Source organism: Peromyscus leucopus, chromosome 12, assembly GCF_004664715.2.
Source record: "Peromyscus leucopus breed LL Stock chromosome 12, UCI_PerLeu_2.1, whole genome shotgun sequence".
Classification (NCBI taxonomy): Eukaryota; Metazoa; Chordata; class Mammalia; order Rodentia; family Cricetidae; genus Peromyscus; species Peromyscus leucopus.
The window spans coordinates 52,415,352-52,441,363 of record NC_051073.1 but is presented as its reverse complement, the minus strand read 5'-3'; the positions used below and the strand labels follow the sequence as shown (position 1 = coordinate 52,441,363).

At 45.5% G+C, this 26,012-nt stretch overlaps 1 protein-coding gene across 1 annotated transcript in view; it reads left to right on the top strand.

Annotated features, from left to right (window-relative positions):
- The window catches only part of Drd3 (dopamine receptor D3), a 64,456-nt gene that overhangs the window by 23,453 nt on the left and 14,991 nt on the right, over window positions 1-26,012 (top strand). Inside the window, exons 3-4 of the mRNA XM_028872102.2 lie at window positions 6,511-6,623; window positions 25,132-25,274. Coding sequence (XP_028727935.1) covers window positions 6,511-6,623; window positions 25,132-25,274 — 256 coding nt within the window. The remainder of the gene's footprint in view (window positions 1-6,510; window positions 6,624-25,131; window positions 25,275-26,012) is intronic.

Genomic DNA, 26,012 nt, shown 5'->3' with positions numbered 1-26,012 from the left:
TGGCAGGGCTTTTCAAATGTACACTGTTTTGTTATGTGTAGAACACAGTTGGAGGCATTTCTAATCTTCACTTGTCCCTGGAACTTCCCATCCTCCTTCCTCACTTCCCCCTCATCTTCAGAACTTTGGTCCCTGTCTTAGTTAGGTTTTCATTGCTATGAAGAGACACCATGACCACAACAACTCTTATAAAGGAAAATATTGGTGAAATTAAGGCCACTCCATGTAGTTAAAAGAGAGGTTTATTTTGTGGGGTAACTTACAAGTGAAGGGATAGGTAACAGGGTCTGGGAAAGGTGTGGCGCAGTCCAGCGGTGTTCTCTGGAGAACTCTGCTCAGTCTACCTCCAGCGTCCAGGGTCCAGGAACCAAGAGAGCTGGCGCATCCAGATCTCGGGTCTTCAGGGTCCTCTCTCGGCCGCCTTGTAGACATGACAGTTACCAAAGCCTCAATGGGGGTTGGAACTTCCAGGTCAAAGCTGGAATGGCTACCCACTACAGGAAAACCTTTGTTTGGGGGCGGTTCACTTACATTTTCAGAGGTTCAGTCCATTATCATCATGGCGGGAGCATGGCGGCATGCAGGCAGACACGGTGCTGAAGCTGAGAGTGCTACATCTTGCAGCCAAGAGGCAGTTGACTGACTGACACACCAAGGGAAGCTTGAGCAAAAGAGACCTCAAAGCCCGTCCCCACAGTGACACACTTCCTCCAACGAGGCCACACCTACTAAGAGTGCCACTCCCTTTGGGGGCCATTTTCTTACAAACCACCACAGTCCCCAGACTCTTTTCTGAAGAGCTCAAGAATGATACCTATTTTCTGTAACTTCCATGCTAATGAGGGGTGTAATGCCTGCCAACGAGGAGCCGCAAAGTTCTCTTCCTATTTCATCTATTGGTTGGAAAGAAGGCTTTGGAGCTTTGTTGTAGGAGTTGGCTTGAATCCCTGTATCATAATGAGTTAAGTTTAAAACCGTCATATCCTAGGAGACACGAATTTTACTTATGCTTAAAAAAAATGCAAGAATTTGGGCTAGAAACAAACAAACAAACAAACAAACAAAAGAATAGTGAGACCATGTTTCAAAGAAACAAACAAACAGACAAAAAAGAACGCTGAAAGAAAACTGAGGATGTGACTCAGCAGTTCAGCACTTGTCTAGCCTTCATGGGGACCTGGGCTCATTCCCAACACCACAAAAAAGGAAATGAATAAACCGTGGTGTACACCTGTAACCCCAGCGCTAAGGAAGGTGAGGCAGGGAGGCCAGTCTGAACCACATGGGGAAATCCTGCCTTAAAAACTAATGTTTATAGAGCCCTGTCTTAGGGATAGCCCCGCGCCCCCAGACCAATCCTTCCAAACCTCCCAGGCCGTAAGAATCACTTGAGGGACTTATTATTTGGAGTGAGGCCTGTGAGTCATTTGTTCAATCTGGCTAGGTGATTGTTTAGGTGATTTGGGGACTGCCACTTATAATCAGTAAGTTTGGGAAATGCTGTCTTGGCCTGGGTCTGCTCGAAATCAATAGCCAACTTCAGTACCTGAAGACGCTGTCTTGTCTCTCCCCCCCCCCCCATATTGCTACGGGGAATTAGCTATGCCATTAACAAGTGAGAGTAACACCACCTGGCTGCCTATAATTCTGAAGTGAGTTATTCATCAGGATTTAGGGGGAAAAAATGTCTCTAAAGAGCCTTAAATCAATCAGATTTTTTAAAATTCTGCTTTAATTTCAAAAATTACTTCGCCTTTTATGACCTCTCAGCACTTTGTGTTTATCTCTCCGTCAGCACTTGCCACATTTCATCAGTTATTTTCTTAGGCTCTCTGGTTCAGGTGCTCAGTTCCTCCCCACACCCATTCACACATTACTCTCCTCCCAACTCACACAGGCACTGTCTTCAGAGACCCTGGGAACAAAACCAGGTTAAATCCATTTCAACACACCCATTCATGCCACGCATCAAGCATGTGAGCCGTTGATGAAACAGTGACTTTCTGGGTAAACAGATAGACCAAGGTCAAAACTCCTCCCTCTAATGCTAGTAGGGTGGAATTGAACTGTGTGCTCCTGGGAAATGCTGTGCCAAGGTGGGAGTCTTTGAGGATAGGAGTAGTCACAGTTGACAGAAGAGGTTAAAAATCTAGCTCTTTTCCATAGCTGGCTGTTCTTAAGTAAATAACCGCCAACCCCACCCCCTACCCCAAGTCTTCATTTCCCTACAGAGTATCATAGTTGCCTGACTGAGCTGTTCTGAAATGATGTGAGCTGGTTACTTATCATAGTATTAGCACTTCTGATTTTCATCCTTTACTGTTATTTACACAGTGTGGAAGACTGTATAAACAGTCACATATGATATATATATAGTGTGTGTGTGTGTGTGTGTGTCCTACCAGTTACAGACTTATTTTAATGAGTGAGCTCCCAGAAAAGTTAAGTGATGGCATCTTAGTGGGAATCACTTCAATCAGCTAATCAGGTTGTTTTCTTCTTGGCACTCGGCTGAGATCAAGGAGAGAATGGGATTTCTGATGGCAGGTTCTGGAAAAGGGAAACATGGAGGAGAAGGGGGGTCTTGTGAGTTCGACAAGAAGGCACTGAGTCCTCCTTGCACTCAGGGCTCCACACAGCAGCCCGCGGTGTCTTTTCCATTGCTGTCTGGCAATCCTGGGACAGAGGCCATCAGAACGGTGCCTGATCCCCAGACAAGAGCCTTCCCTGATTTTCCTTTTCCTTTTCCTTTGTGTCCACTCACTTCTTTCCTTTCCACGAGCTGCTCCTCCCCGTGGGGTTTCTATAGCATCTAACGTCCCATCTGCCTCTGCCAACCTTGAGACCTCCGACAGCAGGCTTGACCTCTCTCGGATTGCTTCCTGTGTAATGAAGTTATTAATAGTCCCCTCAGTGCCAAAGCAACAACTCGACTTTAAAGAAAATAATAAAAGTCCTTTGTTCTGAGACAAATGTGAGTGGCCTCGTGGATTTGGTTTGTGCCGTAGAAAGAGTAGTGTGAACTTTTCTAGCCAGAGAAGAGACAAAGTCAAAAACACAACAGGGGAGAGAGAACTTTGATCGGGACGCGAGCTAGGTGAGCTGCGGAGGAGGAAGATCTCTTCCATAGTTTCAGATGTGAAGTTATAACATTTTAAGCTCGAGGGTTGTGGACGCTGGATGTCTGCTGATGTGAACAATACATTCCAAGAGGTTTATCCAATAGTCTTGAGAACTTTCGGCCAGAGACAATGGTTAAAAGTAAAAGCAAGGGTATGTGTGTGTGGAAAGAGAGAGAGAGAGAGAAATACTCAGCAGTTAAGAGCACTGACTGCTCTTCCAAAGGATCCGGGTTCAGTTCTCAGCACCCACATGGTGGCTCACAACCATCTGTAACTACAGTTCCAGAGGATCCAGTGCCCTCTTCTGGCTTCCATTGGCATCACAAATATGTAGTGCACATATATACAAGCAAGCAAACACTCAGATACATAATTTTTTTTTTTCTGAGAGCAGGGTTTCTCTGTGTAGCTTTGCGCCTTTCCTGGAACTTGCTCTGTAGCCCAGACTGGCCTCAAACTCACAGAGATCCACCTGGTTCTGCCTCTTGAGTGCTGGGATTAAAGGCATGCTCCACCACCACCCGGCTTTTTTAAGAAATAAGGTAAATGGGTATTTTTCTACAGGCACTAAGCCTAGATACCTCTCCACCTGTGACATTCCATCCCTCAATAATCCCAATCTTCTACTCAACCAAGGTCAAACAACAGAATAGAGGTCAAAGCTCGTGGGACCTTTAAGATAGATCTGGCTTCTGCAGACACCTCCAGCCTCACAGGGGATTATATCAGCACTAAGAGGCCATGCATGTCTGCAAAGTGCTTTGCAGGACACCAGGCACTTAGCAAGCATTCAATAAATGGCTTTTAGGATGTCAGAGACCACTCAATCTTGACGGAGGTATTTGCATGCCTAACCCCTGCTCTAGGAGCCCCAGAGCAGCAGTGAGCAAGTAAATGTCTCTGCCATTATCGAGTTGGTTAAGTAACAGTCATTTAATCTCCTATCAAATTATACACTCCTCAAAAAAAAAAAAGCTGTAATAGTACATATAGTAAAAAAAAACAAAGTTTTTCAGTTTTTGAAATCTGAAATTTCAAAGGTGTAGAAATTCCTGGAATGGGTCATGTGGGTAGATGATACAAGTAGGAGAAATTTTCAATAAATGTTAGTTTGTATTAACTGTACTAGGCACTCATACTGATCTCTCATTAGTATATATGGTGAGATGGCTCATTAGGTAAAGGTGGTTGCCCCATAAGCCTGGCAACCCAAGTTCAATGCCTGGAACCCACGTAAAAGTGAAGGGAGAGAAACTGACTCTGTTAAGTTTTCTTCTGATTTCTACACTCATGCCATGGCACGCATGCCCATGTACATCATGCTCACATACTCACATATGATAGTAATAGTAATAATGATAATAATAATAATAATAATAATAATAATAATAAAGAATGCCTTCTTTCCCCAGTTATCACATAAGTCTTCAAGGATTCACCCTGTAATACATTTTGCAAAGCCTGTTAACATACATACTGTGCCTTCCTTCTGTAGACTATTACAGCTTCACAAGTGCTTGTTTGGTAAATACATGAATGAAAGAATGAATGAATGAGCCACCAGGAAGCGCTCAGGTCGACTGCAGTCCTAACTATTCTCTCTTCTTTAAACTTCCCACAACACACAGACACACAGACTCACTCACAGTTATATGAAAAAAAAAATAGGTTTTCCCCAAATCAAAACTCCGGTTGCATGGTAGATCTATGTTGAATGAAATTAGGAACACAAAATTCAGTTGAGGGGGGGGAAGCTTTCATACCATGCAATTGTCCTGTGTAATCAAAATCATCTATCACTGCTGACTCTCTAGAGTCACTGTGTGATGACTGTGTAGATCAGAATCCATAAACCCCCCTTCTAAGAAGATGTCTGTTCTCAGCATCCCTATAAACTGATGTTAGGCCTTTATTTATACAGAGCCAAGTGATCTAACTAAAAGAAAGTAAATCCAGAACCAAGTGAACAAATATGATTATTTCATTTGCTTTAGCTTTTCATGCTTGCTTTTAAACAAAGCGTCTTTGGTCAAAATAACCTGAAGATGATTATATAGAGATTAAATGGGAGGCTGAGAGGGAAATGAACTCCAGGAGAAGTTATTGGAGAGGAAGGATGGACCCTTCAGGTCTTACTTTACTGACATTGACACAGGAAGTCTCAAAAGGGTCTCAGATGAGGACCAGACAAAACAGCACCTCCTTTACTCACATTGCCCAACATCTGCTGGGTCTGTTTCCCTTCCTTCTCTTAGATAGACACCAAGCCTGCTCCAAAAAGACACTTAAAACCACATCAACAGCCAGTGACACCAACTCTCATTGCGAGCCGTGATCCCCCAGAATGGCAGCCCACATGCCTCAGAGCCTGGAAGTGGCAGTGTATGGATTTTCAAAAAGTAGCATTGTTCCTGATACAGCTTGCTTATTTAACTAGGTTATAGAAACCTGCAAAAATAAAACAGCAATATGCTCCCATATAAATCAATTCACCTAAATCCCCGGTGCTTTCTGTGTTCCTCACAGGAAGCTATGACGGTTGATTTCTTGTGCACAGGCTGCAGGTCACAGCTAGCCTCATCTAGGTGAGGGCCATGCCTGCTTTCCTGTGACCCTCTGGGCCCAGCCTGCTCCCACCTCTTAGAGGTTTGGGACACAGCATTGGTGGTCAAAGGCAGTCACACTAATTAGTCTTGTTTTCATAGATGTCTTATGATGTTTCCAAGCTTTACAACCTGAAGCCACAGAGATTTTTGCTTTGGAGTCATGTTTAATGTAAAATGTGTTCTTAGCTTATTTCCTGAGCACATGGTGAGCTCTCTACTGGGCAGAGGGCTTCAGAGAGGCAATTTTGGCACAAGGCACACATTGGGCAGCTACCCAAACTCTTTTTACTAACAGCTGTGCATCTATGGGCTAAGATGTATCTATGCACATACCACTTATCTACAAGGAGCACCTCTGAGATTGAACCTCAAGTTTGATTGCCAAACCTTGGTACAACTAGGGTGTGCTTATTTTAAGACGAATGTCCATGAGCTCAGATCCTGGGACTCTGAGTCACTAGATCTATGGGGTATTCAGAAATTTACGTCTTTAATGAATATCCCACTGTGAACCACTCTGAGAATCCCTTCACTAATTAATCTTGAAGATCTCTCCTAGCACTAGCACTCTACTATTCTGTCCCTTCCTTAGCAATCAATCCCAGACATCCTGGCACACCCTCTGTGCCTGTCAGCCCTCTGGTACTGATGGCACCCACCACGGGGAGCCAAGAAGGTGCATTGGCATCCGTGAGGAGCAGCTTAGGGGAGGCAAGAGAGCTGACTGGGTTATTGTCCCTTCCTGGGAAAACACTAACACCCTTCTTGTCTCCAATGCCCAGGTGACAGGTGGAGTCTGGAATTTCAGCCGCATTTGCTGTGATGTTTTTGTCACCCTGGATGTCATGATGTGTACAGCCAGCATCCTGAACCTCTGTGCCATCAGCATAGACAGGTAGGGCTGGGAGTCCCCTTCCAGGCTTAGGAGTCAGATGGCCCTAAAGGGGTACAGAAGACACTCACTTGAGATATTGGGGTCACTTCCAAGGGAACTCACCACTGCCACGTTTTCTTTTATTGTTTTTTCTTTTAAAATATGGTTTGCACATGAGGAAAAAAAAAACTTGTGACAGGAAATAATTGCCCTATACAGTTTATTAGACTTTTCTCTCTTCCAGTCAATCTACTCTTGCCCCCCCCCCCCATGATCTTGGGTTTGCTTTCCTGTTATCCTTATGGGCTTTTGTGATTCCTAACTGGAAGAAAAGGGGAGAGAATGGAAAAAGACATACAGTAGGTTGATGAGTTGGTAAGAAATCCTATAGTTGGTTTTATTGCTGATAAAAACTGAGGAGGTCTCAGAGAGAGACAGAGCGGATTGAGATCTCTAGCCAATGTTTCCAAATTCTTGTTACCTTCAGAGAAAGAATTCAGAAGAAACAAATGAAGGAATTGGGAGGTAGTTTTATTTCAGGGCAAAAGCAGACAATCAAGATGAAGTGTTGCACCTACTACATTGTATAATTAATTTGCAATAATGGTTGGGGGGGGGAGTGTGGACTTTTCAAGAGAATCATGCTGCCTGGGGTCTAGGATAGCATCTTATGGGAAAACTCTAAAGGGGGGCAGGGAGATATTATGGAGTCAAAGTTGGCAAACAGGTTTGTCCCAAATTGTTTGGTTCCATTTTCTGTTCTTATGTGAGGCTTTGAGATATGTTGAGATATCAGATGCATGATGGGAACTGGAGACTTTGTAGGGTTAATGATATGGAGGTATTATCATAACAAAGCTAAGTTAAGCGGTCTCAGTTGGCCATGTTGGTCTCAGACAGTTATGAAGTATCTTGTTCTACACTGTTTGCAGAATCCTGTGTGGTCCTGCATCAACCTCCAGCTACTAAGCATTTGGCCTCTTCTTTCGTTTTCACTGTTATCCTCGCCTACCTCACTCTGTTTTTGTTTGTTTTGTTGGTTGGTTGGTTGATTGGCTGGCTGGCTGGCTGGCTGGTTGGTTGGTTGGTTGGTTTTGATAAGGAGAGGGAAGGGAGAAAGGAAGAGGGGAAGGAGACAAGCATAGATGTATTTCCAAGGAGAGAGAGAAGATGGATGAAGAAGAAAAGCAAGTTTAGAAAGCACGTAATCTGTACCTGTCCCTTACAGAGTCTTCAAAAAGCAAGTAGGGACTAGAGATATGGCTCAGTTGGTAAGAGCGCTCCCTGCCCTTTCAGAAGACAGGAGTTCAGTTCCCAGCACCTACACTGGGTAGATCACAGAGTCTGTAATTCCAGGTTCAGGGAAAGTCTGATGCCCTCTTCTGGTTCACACACAAACACACACACACACACACACACACACACACACACACACACACACACACACGAATTTTTGTTGAAAGGATAAGGAAGTAAATTATATTTTCTAAATTTGCTTTTTGGCTGTTGGAATGGATTTCTGCAATTCTGGCCTTACTCTGTATGTGTTCCGCCCAGGCCACATGCCCTGTTCTGGGGCCCTCTGTTCCTCAGTCCTCTTTTTCCCCTCTTCTTACTCTCTCTTCTTCCCCACCACCAGAGTTTTGGGCTTGCAACAAGACATTCTGAGCTGAGGGGGGTCCCTGCGGGTGTCACAGCAGTCAGGGACATGAACCACAAAGAGGTGAAAAGGAAAACTCAGTTCAGCTTGACATCATCAAACTTTAGAGAGTCTGATGCCAGGCAGTTTATTGCCAGCATATTTAAACACAATTGTAACGCAATCCCCAGTGCACAAGAAAGCATAATTACATCAAAACTCAACTCAGGGCATGTGCCATTTCTTCCAAGAAGACAGGCCCTGGAGATATGTTACTTGTACTAGATTAAGGGCCTAGGGAAGGGTCTGGCCTGGTCTCTGTCATACAGATAGCATAGAGGTCATTTGGGCTATTAGCCACCTCTGGTCCTGGTTGCGGAAGCTTGGGGAAGTCCTTGGCTATATAGATAATCTAAGGGTCATTCAGACTGCCGTTTACTGAGAATTTACAGTGTTGAGCTAAGTTTGGCTCTGCATTAATTCATTTCATCTTAACAACTCCAAGAAGCTGTTATTACCTTCACTTCCTCATACCTAGGTAACCTGTTAGAGTCCTACAGCTAGAATGAGGCAGTGATTCACGTCTACATGACTCAAAATGAACCCCCTTAGGCTTAGTTGTGAACCTCACCAGGCCTCCAGCTGTACCCCTCTTTCCTTCCTTAATTCTCTCTCTCTTCTCTCTCTCTCTCTCTCTCTCTCTCTCTCTCTCTCTCTCTCTCTTTTTTTGAGACAGAGTTTCTCTGTGTAACAACCCTAACTTTCCTGGAACTCACTCTGTAGACCAGGCTGGTCCCGAACTCACAGCAATCTGACTGTCTCTGCCTCCCAAGTGCTGGGATTAAAGGCATGCATGCACCACCACCACCACCACCACCACCACCACCACCACCCAGCTCCTCCCTTAATTCTAAACAGCAAAGCATCTTCACTAATAATCTCTCTCTGGTGCCATCTCTATTCTTAAATCCTGGATTTTCTTAGACGTGGGTCTTCTACCTACCACCTTCAACCAATATACACTTACCAACTCAATTTTCATGATTTTTTTTCCCGATTTGCCTCCATTCTTCCTTTCTTGAGATTCCCATGACCTCTCACTCATCTTCCACAACTATCTGCCTGGCCCTTCAAACCCTCTGAAGAACTCCCCAGAAGTATAGCTCCAATTTCACCGCCCAACTCAATACCACCTGCCGGTGTCTCCTTGGTCTATACAAGGATTCACTAAGGCCACACTCACTCTCAAATAATCTGCAGTTCACTTTTTTCTTTTCTTATTTTTCTTTATTTATTTTTAATCTATTTTTTATGTGACTGTGGCTTTGCCTGCATGGGTATCTGTGTGCCATGTTCATGCAGTGTCCCAGGAGGCCAAAAGAGGGCACCAAAACCCTTGGGACTGGGGTTACAAATGGCTGTGAGCCACCATGTGGGAGCTTTGAATTGAACACTGGTTCTCTGGAAGAATAGCCAGCGCTCTTAACCACTGAATCAGCTCTCTGGCCCTTTTTTTCTTTGCTTTGCTTTCTTTCTTCTTCTTTTTTAAACTAATTTTTGTTTATTCTCAGAAATGTTCACACATGTATAAAACATATCCCTCACTCCCACCTCCAGTTCCCCCAGGATATGCCTCTCACATCTTCCCAACTTTGTGTCATCCTTTGACAATTATTTTAACTCACTGGGTCCAGTCAGTGCTACCCATATGCCCGTGGACACGAGGTAATCCACTGGGTTATGGAGAACTCACCAGTGGGCACGTTCCTAAAGCCAAATTACTTCCCCTCTCTCAATTGCCAGTAAGCGTGGGGCCTCAGAAGGCCCTTCTCCCTCCACGCTGGAATTTTTAACTGACTTGTGTTAGAAATTGCCCTGATCCTAGAGTGGTTAGTACTCTGCATTGTGGCCATAGTAACCTTGGTTGGAATCCGAGTCACGACACCAGTGTCATAATTTAAAAAACGGCGGGCTGGGGCAGACAGATACACCATGCGACAGGGCTCACCTGGAGGTTTATTGGAAGAGTGGGGGAGAAGACGGGGGGGGGGGGCGGGGAGAAAGGGGGTGCAGAGCGGCCTTTGGAGATAAGAGGTAGTGGAAGAGGGAAAGAGGGTGGGAAAGAGAGAGAGAGAAAGCCGTCAGGGGCTGGGAAGAGGGAAGGTGGGCAGCCCACCTTATATGAGGGGACACAGCGCATGTGCACAGAGACCATGTAGCATTGAGCACATGACATTGTCAGGACCCTGAGCAGGCCAAAGTAATGCCTGCGCACTGGCCAGCGCATGCGCCACAGGGGTGACGCAGCCTGTCAGGTCCCCAAGGACCGGCAAGTGTAATGCCTGAATGTTAACAACTAGATCATAAGCAAATCTTGTGGGGTAAATGATACACCTTTGAGTTCCTGTGTGCAACAGCTACACCAGGTCCAGGGGAAAGCCTTTCCCAGCACGCCTCAAGTCCTCCAGCTCTTACATTCTCTCTGCCTCCTCCTCTCCAATGTTCTCTGAGCCTTGGGGTAGGAAAGGGGGTTACTATAGACGTCCCATCTACAGCTACACACTCATAGTCATTTATTACCAGCACTTTACACAGGAATGGGTCTCTGCATTAACCACTACTTCTCTGACCAAGGTTGGAAGCAGCACCAATCTATGGATACAAACATACATCTTTAGAAGGTAGTTTGACAACATGGCCATTTAGAAGAACAACATTAAGGTGGGCTTAGTGATACATGCCTTTAATCCCAGCACTTGGGAGGGAGAGGCCAGCTTGGCCTTCATAGTGAAGATGCCTATCTGTGGGAGGAACACTGGCTACTTGAAATCAGGGACCATTGCGTTCAGCTTAGTATCCTTGCTGGTATTCAAGAGGCATGATAGGGAAAACCAGAGGTCATGGTACCGAGGTCCAATATAAATGTTCAGGCTAGGCTGGTAAAGATAGTAGTAAGGCAAACCCAATAGTATCAATATTTGTATCAATAGTCTCTACAACAAGAACTAAATGCCCAGAAATCAGGCAGCAGACTTGAATGTTAGAGCTAAAAATATTATAAAAACTATCACTTTATTTTTTAACATTTCTATGGAAAAAGAATCCACATAGTGTGCAATTAATCCACTTAAAGTATACCAAAAAGTATTAAATTGTATACAAATCATAGGTTTGCCTTACTAAGATGAACTCAAAGGTCCCTGGCTCGGGGTAGTCAGTGTTCTGCCCACAAATGGGCATCTTCATGGACATGAGAGGGGGGGAGAGGGGGTTAGCTTCAGAGTAAGACAAGACAGAAAGAAAGATGGGAAATTAAGGGGACACAGAGAGTGTCCCCCTCATTCTTGAATCTGGTTGAAGTCTCAGCAGCTCTGAGTCAAGAATTTGGCACAACTTTGCCATGAAGATTGCCTACTTAGAACAACACCATGAACACTGCTCAATCAGGGTTTCTATCATCATCATAAGACACCAGGACCAAAAGCAACTTGGAGAGAAAAGGCTACACTTCCAGGTAACAGTTCATCACTGGGGGAAGTCAGAGCAGTAACTCAAACAAGGCAGGGGTCATGGGGCAGGAACTGAAGCAGAGCCATAGAGGATGCTGCTGCTGGTCCACTCCTGGACTGCTCAGCCTGCTTTCTTTTTTTCTTTTCCTTTCTTTAAAAAATGCTTTTGGGGGGCTGGAAAGATGGCTTAGTGGTTAAGGGCACTGACTGCTCTCCCTAACGGACCTGGGTTCAAATCCCAGCACCCACATGGCAGCTAACAACCGTAACTCAAAGATCTGACCTGCAGGCAAAACACCAATGCACATAAAATAAAAAAAGTAAATGAATTTTTAAAAAATTGGTGTATAAGAGAAAAAATATTTTTGTTTATTAAATTATTTTTACAATTTTATTAATTAATTCACTTGTTGTGTGTGTGTGTGTGTGTGTGTGTGTGTGTGTGTGACTCAAGTGGAGAGCAGTTGGTTGTCTCTTTCCTCCATGTGAGTCCTGAAGAATGAACTCAGGTTGTTAGTCTTGGCAGCAAGTCCCTTTACCCACAGAGCCATCTTGCCAGCCCCCTCCGCCCCCCCCCCTTTTTTTTGGTTTTTTGAGACAGGGTTTCTCTGTGTAGCTTTGGTGCCTGTCCTGGATCTCCCTATGTAGACCAGGCTGGCCTCGAACTCACAGAGATCTGCCTGGCTGTGCCTTCCAAGTGCTGGAATTAAAGGCGTGCGCCACCACCGCCTGGCACCAGCCCTCTTTTTAAAAACAGGCTTTTAGATTTTTTTTTAAAGCATATGGGTGTCTTGCCTGAATGTTTGTCTATTCACCGTATATATGAAGTGCCCTCGAAGGCCAAAAAGGGAGTCAGACCTATCAGAACTGGAGTTATAGACACTTGGGAATGGCTATGCGGATGCTAGGAATTGAGCCCAAGTTCTATAAAAGAGCTCTCAGCATTCTCAACCACTAAGCCACCTCACCAGCCTTCCAAACCTGCTTTCTGACAGCACCCAGGAGCACCAGCCCAGGGTGGCAACACCCACAATGTGCCTGGGCCTCTCTCATCAACCACCCTGTAAGACAATCACCCCACAGATTTGCCTACAAGCCAATCTCAGGAAAGCATTTTTTCAATTAAGATTCCCTCTTCCCAGATATGTCTAAGTTTGTGTCAAGTTGACAAAAACCAGCCAGCACACCTCCATAGAGATAATAATATTCCTTTTTTATGGTACTATGTCAAATAAGAATGCTAAAGTAATGATAAACTATGCTTAAACCCAAAGCCTATGGGACCTTTGAGATTAACCTTATTCTCTTCGCAGGATAACTGAGAATCTATAAACAAGATCATAAATCTGTTTGCACTCAAGATGCATTTCTTAACTCCCTTGTAACTTATTATATAAGAATCCCTTTCACCCTCCTAACCTATTGTATTAGTTACTTCTCTTGTTGCTATAGCAAAGTACCAGACAAGAACAGCTTAAGGAAGGGTTTGTTTTTGGTTCCCAATCTGCAGGTACAGTCTATCATGTCAGAGAAGGCACCACAGCAGGAGCATGAGGTGACTAGTCACACTGCTCACACAATTAGGAAGTAAAAAGAGATGAATGCTGGCCCTCCACTCATTTCCTCTTATTCCCCATTTTATTCACTCCAGTACCCCAGGTCATAGAGATAGTGCAACCCATACTCAACATAAGTCTTCTCTCTTCAGTTAAACCTCTCTGGAAACACCTTCACACACATATCCAAGGGTGTGTCTCCTAAGTGATTCTTAAACCATCTCCATTGACCATTGTCTTCTTTAGGGTTTCCATGGCTGTTAAGGAGCACCAAGACCATGGCAACTCTTATAAAGGAAAGCATCTAACTGGAGCTGGCTTACAGTTCAGAGGTTTAGCCCATTTTCATCATGGCGGGAAGCATGGAGATATGCAGATAGACATGGTGCTGGAGAAGGAGCTGAGAATTCTACATCCAGATCAGCAGGCAGCAGGAGAGAGAGGGACACTGGGCCTGGCTTGAGCTTCTGAAACCTCAAAGCCTGCTCCCAGTGACACACTTCCTCCAACAAGGCCACACCTACTCCAACTAGGCCACTCCTATGAGGCTATGGGGAGTGTTTTTCATTCAAACCATCACAACCATGACTATTTGAATCAGTGTTTTTGTTTTTTCAGAACTTCTTACAATATATTTTGATCATATTCACTCCTACTCCTCCACCCACTTTCTCCCAGATCCATTCCCCACCTCCTCACCCCTTCCCAACTTCATATCCTATCCCTCCCTTTTCTTTTTAATAACGCTGTGAGTCTAGTTTGTGCTGTTTATACTAATTGGTGTGGGGTCATCCACTGAAGTGTGGGCAACCTACCAGAGGCCATATCCTTTAAGAAAACTCTCCCTCCTTGGAAGCCATCAACTGCCAACTGCTCCTCAGTTAGGGGTGGGGTCTCATGAGCCCTTCCCTTCCATGCTAGAACATTGGCTGACTTGATCTTGTGCAGGTCTTGTGCAGACAACCGTAGCTGCTGTGAGTTCATGAGTCATAGTCTCTTCATGTTCAGAAAACACGGTTTCACTCCAGTCCTCTCTGACCTCTGACCTCTTATGATCTTTCTGCCCTTTCTTCTGTTGAGAGGATCTAGAGGTCCCATTTGTCCTCACTTTTATTTGCTGTCCTTTGGCCAAATGTGAGTTTCTGAATTAACTATATCCACTGCACAATGAAACTTCTCTGGTGAGTTGTAAAGACTGCACTAATCTGTGAGCACAGAGGTATGAATTTAGAGGGCAGTTTGATACTATGTCTATTTAACAGAATAATAGTAGTAGGTTTACCCCTAGGGCCTATGAGCTTCCCCACTGTGGGTCAGATTTATAGTACCAAGTATCCATTTCTTCCTGTGGAGCAGGTCTTAAATCTAATTAGAAAGCATTGGTTACCTCCATAACACAAATACCACTATTGTATCTATAGGCATATCTTGGCCATATCTGTCATTATTGTACTTCACAAAGTTAACAGCTAGGTAAGGATGTTGATGACTCCCCACTTCCACCCCCAGAAGCCCACATAGCATCTCTCTCTGTATTCTGAAAGATAGCCATCAGGAAGAAAGTTTCCTGGTCACTACCAACTTGATTTCCCCATGTTCTATGACCAAAAATACATAGTGTCTTCAGCAATAGGGTCTTACCACCAAGGGCACCAGGACACCCTTGATCAACAACTCAAGGGAGTCACACACCTTTGACTTCTGAGATAAACATTAGCCTCTATGTAGGACAACTCCAATTAAACCTTTTTATATGAGCCGGGCATCGGTGGTACACACCTTTAAGCCCAGCACTTGGGAGGCAGAGCCAGGTGGATCTCTGTGAGTTCAAGGCCAACCTGGTCTACAGAGAGAGATCTAGGACAGGCACCAAAACTACTCAGAGAAACCTTGTCAAAAATAAAAAAGCAAAAACACCTTTTTATATGTGAGTATGTATATGTAGATACATAAGTATGTATGTATATGAAGCTTGTATAATAATAGGTTTCCATATAGATTTTTGTATTAGTCAGGGTCCTCTACAGTAGCAGAACTTATAGATGAATCTCAAGATATATATAGAAAGGGAATTTGTTAGAATGATTTATAGGCTGTGGCCCAGCTAATCCAACAATAGCTAGCTATGAACACAAAGTCCAAGAATCCAGAAGTTAGTTGCTCAGTCCATGAGGCTGGCTGTCTTGGCTGGTCATCAGTAAATGCTGGAATCCCAAAGAAGTAGGCTCTACCGCCAATGAAGAAATGGACTTGCTAGCAAAGTGAGAGCAAGCAGGCAATGAGCAAAAGCTTCCTTCTTCCTTGTCCTTATATAGGCTTCTGGCAGAAGGTGTGGCCCAGGTTAAAGGTGTGCCTTCCTGCTTCAAGATCCAGATTAGAAGTGGATCTTCCCTCTTCAAATTAAGTAAAAATCATTCACAGGCATGCCTTCCATTTTTGGAATTTATTTCATCCCAAACACAGTCAAATTGGTAAGCAAGAATTGATATTACACTTTTCAAGCTTCCTTAGTGTTAGTGATCCTTCTTCACACCCCCTTCTCTGCGCTACCCTCTCTTCCTCTCTCCCTACTTAAATTTCCCTCCCCATTATTCCCCTTTTCTCCTTCATACCACCTGTGTTGCTAGCTATGGTGATACATGCTGGTAAGATATGCTGAAGAGAGAGAGGCAGATGGATCAAGAGTTTGAGGCTAGCCTGGATGGTGAATATTAACCACATCTATGGTTTTTTATTTATTATGTATACAGTGTTCTGTCTGCTTGCAGGCCAGAAGAAGGCCCCAAATCTCTTTATAGATGGTTGTGAGCCACCATGTGGTGCTGGGAATTGAACTCAGGACCTCTGGAAGAGCAGCCAATGCTCTTAACCTCTGAGCCATCTCTCCAGCCTCCACATCTATGGTTTTATCTTACTGTCTTGTACTCCTCTCTAGTGTAGCCCAGAAACCACTCTATGATTTCCTTATCAAAAGAGGAAAAGGGGGAAGGGGTTGCTTTTAAAACCTTTAAACAACGTAACTTCAGAAGCCATCCCAACCATAGAAAGGCATTTACATGTGACTCCTGAGAAGTCCATCTCCATGTCTTGGGTGTATACTGCTCTTTCCCTAAATCTCTCCCCTCCCCTCTTACCACTTTTTTTTTCCTGATAGACTTCTACTCTGCTTCATACTGACTCCTCAAGCTCTTTTCAGCAGCAAAGTCCAGAACCCAGGCTGCACCTGGGAGGAGGTCTCTGAGAGAGCCTCTCAGGTTGCTGCAGGCTGCAGGGTGGAGCTGAATCGCCTACTACCATCCACAAAATGAAGAAGAGTGTACAGAGTTCTAGAGAGGGTCTGGAACAGCCCTCCTCCTTCCCCAGCTCCTGACCCTCCTCTCTGCCCCCATGAGAGTATGCCTATCCCTTCAACACACACGCATTCACACACAGAGGCTGGTGAGTGACCTACCTGTTCACACACACACACACACACACACACACACACACACACACACACACACACACGATGAGTGAAGCCAAGAAGCTTGGGCCTTGAAGAAGGCAGTATGGGAACAGAATGCAGCTAGTGCTTTATTGGACTGAGTCGGCCAGAAGAGGGGGTCTTTTTTGCAATTTGCCTATCAGGCAGGCCCACCGTTCTCTAATTTGCCGAAGGGCATCATTTTGCTGGCTACCGCCATATTAACACACACTTCACCTCTCACCACTTAAAACCCAAGCAATGAGAATGAACTTTGAATCGTCTTCTGTCTCATATAAGAAAGCTCCCAGAAGGCACAGCACTCCCCTAAAAGCTGAAGGAAGAGCTGTGCCTCCAATCTCAATGGGGCAGGGGCTTACATTTCATAATGGACTGTCGTCCCCAGCAAACCTCAAAACAGAGCTCCCCACCCCCACTCCAGGAATGAAAACGGGCTTCAGAAAAGCTGTCTCCATTCTCCTTCGCAGCAGTGTGCAATACGCAGCATTAAAATCTGTTCATGAGATGCCAGATAGCTGGTCAATTCATTAGAAATGCAGTTATTCACACAGACCTCTGGGCTTCACACAATGCCAGTCATCAGCCTGACAAACTTGACCAAATGGATTCAGTACTTTTTTGGTCATGAAGCCCTGGTCCATAATAGCAGGGTGGTAAGAGACAGGGGGAAAAAAAAGAGAAAATGATAAAAGGGATTTTGAAAGCAAGTAATAAATACTATTGTCATTAGATTCTTAGGCTTGGCTCTGGATGCTTGGATTAAAGCCGCCTTTTTCCTTTTTAAAAATCAGAGTGGGGAGTCCTCAGAGCACAAGCCCCCACCCGACGGCTCCCGCGTCTTCCCAGCAGGTCAGTCCCCTCCCACCGTATCCCGGGTCAGTGCTAACTTAAGGAGGCCGCTGAGAACATGTCAGAAAAGGAGGACACAACCAAAGCGGTGAAAATTAGAGTCCTCCGAGAGGAGCCTCGGAATAATGCAACCAAATTCATTCACCAGAGAGTTCTTTAAGTGCCTCTCAAACGGCACCCATCACACAGGCTAGCCTCCGCGCCTTTGCTGGGAGCACAATAGGTACCAGATGAGTCACAGGCACCTTGGATTTTTAGTTTGCATCTAAATAAGCACTTTATATTTGCAAAAGGGCTTCCCAGTCATTTGCAAAAAAGCTTTCTCCTTCAACAACTCCACCAGGGGAGTCCACGGAACTAAAGATTTATTGAGCCCCCTGTCTGCCCGAATGAAAGGTGGTGAAGAACAGCCCTCGGAGCTCCGCGCTCATTAAACCCAGGCAGGGAGTGAGAGTCCGGCCCTCCCACCCAGGCCAGGCGTCTCTTGGCTCCAGCAGTCACTGTGAGGCACCCTCATCAGTTCCACCTGCACCCCCGCTTGAGCATCGAGATAGCTTTCAGGGCGACCGCCATGATATCAAGACCTCGATAAACAATCATCCATATCGGCTGAGAATCAGAAGGTGCTCCACGTATGCAGAAATGTCCTGCTCCGCTCATCAGGGGTCCCAACCTAGACCCTGTTCTCCCCGCTTCCCCAGAGTACTATCGAAAACGGAAAAAAAAAAAAAAAAAAAAAAAAATAGGCCCCGTTGTTAACACAAGGTAGGAAAGGGCACCTAGGTCAGGCCAGCAGCTCCCTCTAAAAGTGTAATTTCCTATGTTCTCAATGCCCTGGTTATCCTATTTGCGTGGGTCTAGAGGCAACAAAAAACAGAATTAGCAACCGTTTATAACAGTCCAGCAAAGTAGGGACATTGTCCCATCACACATGCGTGCATGTGTGTGTGCATAGGTGTGTATACACACACACACACACACACACAGAGAGAGAGAGAGAGAGAGAGAGAGAGAGAGAGAGAGAGAGAGAGAGACTAGAATCACAAAGTCGTCAGGTAATAGATGAATGAGAACAAAAAATTTAATTTGGCATCTTCTTTTCCCAGCACTGGGAACGGAACCCACCGCTCTGAACAAGCCGGGCTTGCTCTCTACCACAGAGCATCACCTCCAAGTCTCACCTCCAAGTCTCTGAAATACCTAGCAAAGGCTACCGTCAAGTTCGGCCTTCTCCGCCTCTCCCTTAACCCCCTGAATGCTGACTTTACAGGCTTGTGGCACCAAGCCTGTCCAGTTCATTTCTCCCACAGCAAACGGCCTTGGAGCCTTACTCTGGGCCCCCAGCTTGAAGTCCGTAACTGAGCGACCTTAGTCACCCAGGCTGTTCCGGTTCTCTTTATCTGTTTGATTGGAGACATCAGCAAACCAAGTCAGCACTTCAACAGTGGCCCACCCAAGAACTAAATGCTCCACACTTGTCTGATAGATAAATAAATTTAATATGCCCTGCCTGACAATCAGGAGAAAGAGAATGACGATCATAAAACTTAATCCACACAGACATGAACAATCTCGGATCTCTTAGGCTAGCATAATAATGATGGCAATAACGATAAGAACCGCCTTTCGAATTTTAAATTGTACTTTAAAAAAAAAAACAAAAAAAAACTTCACAAATGTGATCTCATTTGGTAACTGTGAACAGTCCTATTGGTCAGGTAAACCCTTTCTGTACGGATGAGAAAATTGAGACGGGTAACTCCAGCCACTGGCCGCTGTCAAGCTGCAGAGCTGGATGGATTTCAGACCCCGGTCCCCCTGCCCTGCCGTGAGCCTCAGGGCTTTACCGCGGTGCACACTGCCTGCCTTCGGGTCAGCTGAGTAGCCCACAGGAGAAAGGGCCCGGAGAGGTAGATTCTGAAACACAAAGGAGGGAGGGGACGGGGATATCCCCGGGGGAGGTGGCCCTGGTCAGACTTCTCCCACCATCCAAGCCAGGCCATGCTTTTGCTTTGGCCTCCGCTTGCCTGCGGTTGGCCTTCAAGAATGGCTCTGAGGGAAAACCAGAGGCTAAGCAGTCTCCCTGGGTGGGAATGCAGGGTCCTCGCAGGGCTCCAGGAATGAAGGGGGAGCGGTTTTCCCCGCTCTGCCTTCCCACAGAGCCTGGAGAGCCCCCAGGTGAGCCGTGAACTTCTCACCCCGGCGGAGCTGGCGAAGTTCTTGCTGCATTTTGGCGCCCTCCAATGGTGGATTCTGGAACAGAATCCTCGAGCTCTCAGCCACCCACCTACGACATGCTGGGGGGCCTCATTTATTCTAACGGCTTAATCGTTTAAAAAGAAGGGAAAGGGTGTAATGTGACAGTGGAATATTGTAGTCTTGTCTCTCATTTCTTACCCAAGTGAACAAGAAGCTTTGACAGAATTCTCCCTAATGCAGAGTTTCTCAGACTTGTCTAATAAGATACATTAGATGTTAAAAAATACATGTTTCTGGGTTGCACTTTTAGAAGTACCTGAGCGAAGCCACTAGGGGCATAGCCTAGGAACGTGCATTTTAACAGCACCCCCCCACACACACACACACATACACACACACACTCCCCACAACCCTTCACTTTCTCCACACCCCGATACACTGACAATTAGCGGAATCAAACTACTTGGGGGAAATTCTGTTTCTGGGCATCCAATCTGCTCTCCATGTGTGAACCAGTCTGACTTTCATACCCCAAACCCTTGCTTCCCGCAGGACATGTGCCCTTGAGAGGGAATGAGGCCCTTATTAAAGACACTGGCCCGGGAGATATGAGATCCGGCTGGTCAAGGACCTCTCCATTGCAAAACTTTGGGCCATCCTGACTTCCCAGAAGCTACGATCCGGCTCGTATAAACAGAGCCATGTTCCGTATACTCTCTGGCTCACGGAAATAATGGAGCCCCCGCATCTGATGAGCATGAAAGCATGATTAAGACAGCATGCAGCCCCTAGTAGTGTGCCACAACCACGCCGGTGAGAACTGATTGGCAGTGTGCTGGGAATTTTTTCAGTTGGTTATCGAACCTTTGATTGGTGGCTTGGCATGGACAGTGATGGGAGCATTTACACCCCAGAAATGGATGAATGTTACAAATTGTGTGTGTGTGTGTGTGTGTGTGTGTGTGTGTGTGTGTGTGTGTAGAGAGAGAGAGCCAGTTATTAGCTGTCTGTTAGCTCATCACTGAATATATAGCATGACTGGGTTATTTTACATCTAAGGATTTGGGCTGGCTAATTTTGGTGTGTGATGTTTTTGTTTATTTGCATTTTTTAATAATAAAATGTATGAAATAAAAAAAATAAGTATGACCAAAAGGAAGACTGCAAGTCTGAGCCCAAGACAGTGGTCATGTCTTCCGCTCCCCAGCCTTCCGTCAGCTGTAGCTGTCTGTCCACGACAGCAGCAGGACTCAGCCTCTCCTCCAAGGGTCACCACTAAGTAAGGCCCTAGTGACCACATCTGACATGGAGCCCCAGCAGAAAAGAAGTTCCCCAGGATTGAAAGGCCTGGAGGACCACCAGGGGAAACATGTGGTGTCCCTGCACAGCCAGGCAGGAGCTCACGGGAGGGTTTGTAATGTGTGCTCCAGAAGAAAGGAACGGACCCCCAAGGCCTCCCTTGGAATTTATAGGGACTTTTAACAGGGCTTTATGAAATCAAGAACTCTATTTCTCCATCTTCAGAAGGAAGCCACCTTTGACACTGTGATGATCCAAAGTCAGAGTTAGCTTTCATTTCAAAACTCAAGCGATCTTTACACTGTTCTGTCAGGAACACAGATGTTGACTCTCAAACGCTAGCTGCATATGAGGCAGAGCAGGAGCACGGGAAATGGACACACGGGAGGCACAGGGACCATCATCCAACCCCTTCTCACCCAGCATGCATCTTGCTCTTCCTCAGCCCAAGCTTTGAGATGCCCAAGACAGACGAAGGAGGCTCCTGCCCTAAATCCTTGTTCCCTGGAAACTGAAAAGACAAAAATTGTTGATCTACATTGAGACCCATATCTAAAAATCACATGAGGCTGGCTAGGATTAAGTAATTCTTAGAAGAGAAGGAAACCTTTCATGGCCACTGAGACAGACAATAACTTCTCACTTGCTTTGTGCATGGACCTATCGGGAATACTGAGCTATAAGATGCTTTGAGCCATTCAGTATCTTAAACCAAGTGGCCATCTTTCTCCAGGTCAATGATGAGTCAAGACAGCTACACTCAGGATGTCAATGCCATTGGTTGTTTATTTGCATGTAAGTTCAGTGCTGGAAGTGTCTAGCTGGAGAGGCCCAGGGAGGTTCCTCAAGAGCTAGCTGGGATGCTAGGAAGGCAAGACTGAACTCCCAGGGAGAAGGAGGGATAATGGACCGGACAAAGACTGTGGGAAAGTTTCCACCACCAGGCCAATTTGGCTGGAACCATGAGTTCATCCCAGGAACCAATAAAAGATCATGTTCGCAAAGGAAGTCAGGCTCACGCTGAGGAAAATCGGTTTTGGCATGTGTATACAAGAGAAGCCAGTGACAGTATATTCATTCTCCACTGCGGTGGAACAAATTATCGCAAGTTTAGAAATATAAACCACAACCACTTTAACCTCACAATTTCTGGAAGTCAGAACACTTGCGCATGTAGTCAGGGTCTTGATTCACAAGACAGAACCCACGCTGTGGGCGGGGTTGTGAAAGTCCTCCGACATGTTCAGGTTGTCAGTGGGGTTCAGTTTCTTAGAGCTGTAGCAGTGTGGTTCTTACCATCTTGCAGGATGTCAGCCAGGGCTTCTCTGGGCATTTTACCATTCCCTGCCGGAGAACCAACCAGAGCAGTGTTATCTTCGAGGGAGGATAATTTCTCATGCTTTGAAGCGCTTTGAATTCAGGAACAACTCAGTTCCTTTAAGGTTCACCTGATTAGGGCAGACTCTCCCAGAACAATTTCCCTTTTGATTAAGCCAGAGTCTGCTGATTAGTAGATTAATCACGGAAGGATGTTACATTATACCCACAGGCCTATCCCACATGCAATGGGCAGTGATTAGACATGGCAGAAATCCTGGAGTTCTTCTGTCTCATGGTTTTTAGTTATGGAGGTAGGGATGACGTCATGAAATTGGTGTAAGCAGTCTGGCAGCAGCAGACCACCTAGACAGCAGATCATGGAAGGGCTTAGGCTAAGCAGAGAAATGATCACAGTGGATGGTTTATAGCATCTGTTGCTTTTCCCTTGGATACCATGCGCTTGTGTGGGTTCCCCTGACTGATACCTCCTTGGTTATTCTCCACATCCAACACATTTCCTTAGTGGTATTTTCCATTTTATGTTAACATGTTTGTTTGCATTTGTATTGCTCATCCCTTCTCTGAACTCTAAGCCCAATGAGGATAGAATCAGTGTCACTTTCATGGGTCTCTATGCATCCAGAATGGTGCCTAACATACAGAAGACTGTGTATTATAGAGAGCGTGCAGCAAGGGCTGGAGAAACACCCAATGAAAAGCAAATTGAGGGAGTAAGCAGGTGACATGGAAAGGTCCAAGTTCAGTCAAAAGGCCTGCGTGTTGTGTCTGGACTTCTTGAAGAGAGCAAGAACCAGAACCAGATGAAAGAATTCGGCAAGTCCGACAAGCAGCGGAAATGTGTGTGCGGAGTGACTGAAAAAAAAAAAAAAAAAAACACACTAGCCAATGAAAATAAGGGATAAGATTTTGATGGTGGGGGATGGTCAGTCTTCATTATCAGTTTGATTGGACTGGGAACTGCCTTTGAGGTTAGGAATCAGTCCCCTGGGTGTATCTGTGAGTGCATTCTGAGATGCTTAGATCTTAAAGGATCTGGGTTGGTCACTAGGGCGATCCACTGATGGACTAAAAATACAAATTGACTATTGAAAGGTGATGGGACTGTGGAAGGCAAAGCCTTCTTGGAGGAAGTAGGTCATCAAGAATATGCTCTGGAGGGTATATGCTGGCCCTGGCTCCTGCCTGGGTCTCCACTCTGCTTTGCTGGCTGCTTGAGATGAACAGCCTGTTCTCCCACACACTCATTCCACCATAGTGGTCAGCCTTACTCAACTCCCAAGGTAATGGAGCCAATCAACCTCTAAAACTGTGAGCCAAAAAGTCCTTCTGCTTTTTTTTTTTTAATTTTATTTATTTTATTTTACAATACCATTCAGTTCTACATATCAGCACGGGTTCCCCTATTCTCCCCCTCCACCCTCTCCCCTTACCCCAGCCCACCCCCCATTCCCACCTCCTCCAGGGCAAATCCTCCCCAAGACTGCCATCAACCTGGTAGACTCAGTCCAGGCTGGTCCAGTCCCTTCCTCCCAGACTGAGCCAAGCGTCCCTGCATAAGCCCAGTTTCAAACAGCCAACTCATGCAATGAGCACAGGACTTGGTCCCACTGCCTAGTTGCCTCCCAAACTGATCAAACCAAGTCCTTCTGCTTTTTAAGGTCTCTCTCTCAGATGGTTGTCATGGCCATGAAAAAGACTAACATACCATGTGCATGAAAACTGGATTCCAAAGTAAGCCTCCACAAGATAGTAGCTCTCTTTCCCAAACCTCTCGTAGTTGGAATGTTTCTCATTCTGTGAGTGGAATGCATATTCGCAGACAAGCAGGCAGTAAGCATCTCAGTTGGGCACACACTGTTGTCTGGAAAACAGTGGGAGAGTTTGAAGATGCACATACCCACACCCAGTGTCTTTAGTGTGCAGGTCCTGTGAGCAGAAGGCGGGTTATAGGCTGTGCTGGGGATCAAGGAGAAGTCCGCTCACCACTTGGTGTGGCACTGTTGACTCTCTTGTCTCTCTCCCTCTCTCTGTGGGTCCTCAAACGAGTTCATCCCTCTCAGCCTTTCCACTCTTGTCACGCGACATCGTTTCCTTCTTTAAAATACCTTCTGTTTATCCTTTGGCAATGTCACACATGAATGCATTGTATCTTGATCATACCCACCCTCAGCTCACGCCTCCCACTGACCTCCACACCCCGACACATCCTTTCATGACGTCTCTCTTTCCTTTCCCTCTCTCCTTTCTTTGTAACTCACTGAGGGTGCTGTCTGTCTGTCTGTCTGTCGTCTGTCTCTCCTCTCCTCCCCTCTGCCATCTCCACTCTCCCCTCTTTGTACCCACTGAACCCAGTGCTTCCTGCCGGAATGTTGACATATTTGTTGGTCTTGTCTATGCAGCAACCATAGCGGCAGTAAGTTAATGAACGCCGTGGCCACATCACATGCAGATGGCAGCATTCCATAGCACTCCTTCCCATCATCCAGCTCTTAACATTCTTTCTGCTCCTTCTCCTGGGATCAAACACTTTTCTTCACTCTCTTCAACTAAGTAACTTTTCTCTCGTCATATGCTTCAGTATGAGTTGCCCTCTAGAAACCACTTTGAACTGGTGTTCCCATCCTGCCTCACACCCGTCCTCACTCTTTTACAGGTACACAGCGGTGGTCATGCCAGTTCACTATCAGCATGGCACCGGGCAGAGCTCCTGTCGGCGTGTGGCACTCATGATTACAGCTGTGTGGGTGCTGGCCTTTGCTGTGTCCTGCCCTCTGCTCTTTGGTTTCAACACAACAGGTAAAACTTCCTGAGCTCATGAGGGTCACGTCCTACCCGAGTGGTTGTGAGTGGTACCCACCCCAGGATTCCCATCCCTATTCAGTGTAATCGAGTGGGGATGCTGTAGTCTGCAAAGTGTTGGCCTTTGTTGGGTATAGAGTAAGCACAGAGCAAAATCTCACCGATTATTGTCATGAACATATAGTTTTGGCCCACCTCATGAAAAGTCTGTCTCATCCCTATTTCAAAAGAAATGTCATTGCATTCATTGGAAAAAAATGTAAATAAAACGCAAAGCTATGTTAATATTCAAGTGGGATTTGCTAATAAAATGATTAACTATTCATAACCAACCTACAATGCAATCATAAAAGCCTGGAATAAATTATATATTTCTAACTTTTTCTCCAATAAGAATCATTTCTGACATTTGAAAACTAATTCTGAAATATATATTTTTATTTTTAATATGCAAAATTGTGGCTATGATAGTTAGCATGTGGCTCATCTCCTGGATGGATGGATGATGGATGGATGGATGGATGGATGGATGGATAATGATAATGTCTATATTTTTTTTTTGTTTTTTGAGACAGGGTTTCTCTATGTAGCTTTGCGCCTTTCCTGGAACTCACTTGGTAGCCCAGGCTGACCTTGAACTCACAGAGATCCGCCTGGCTCTGCCTCCCGAGTGCTGGGATTAAAGGCGTGCGCCACCACCGCCCGGCGATAATGTCTATATTTGAGATGATTTGT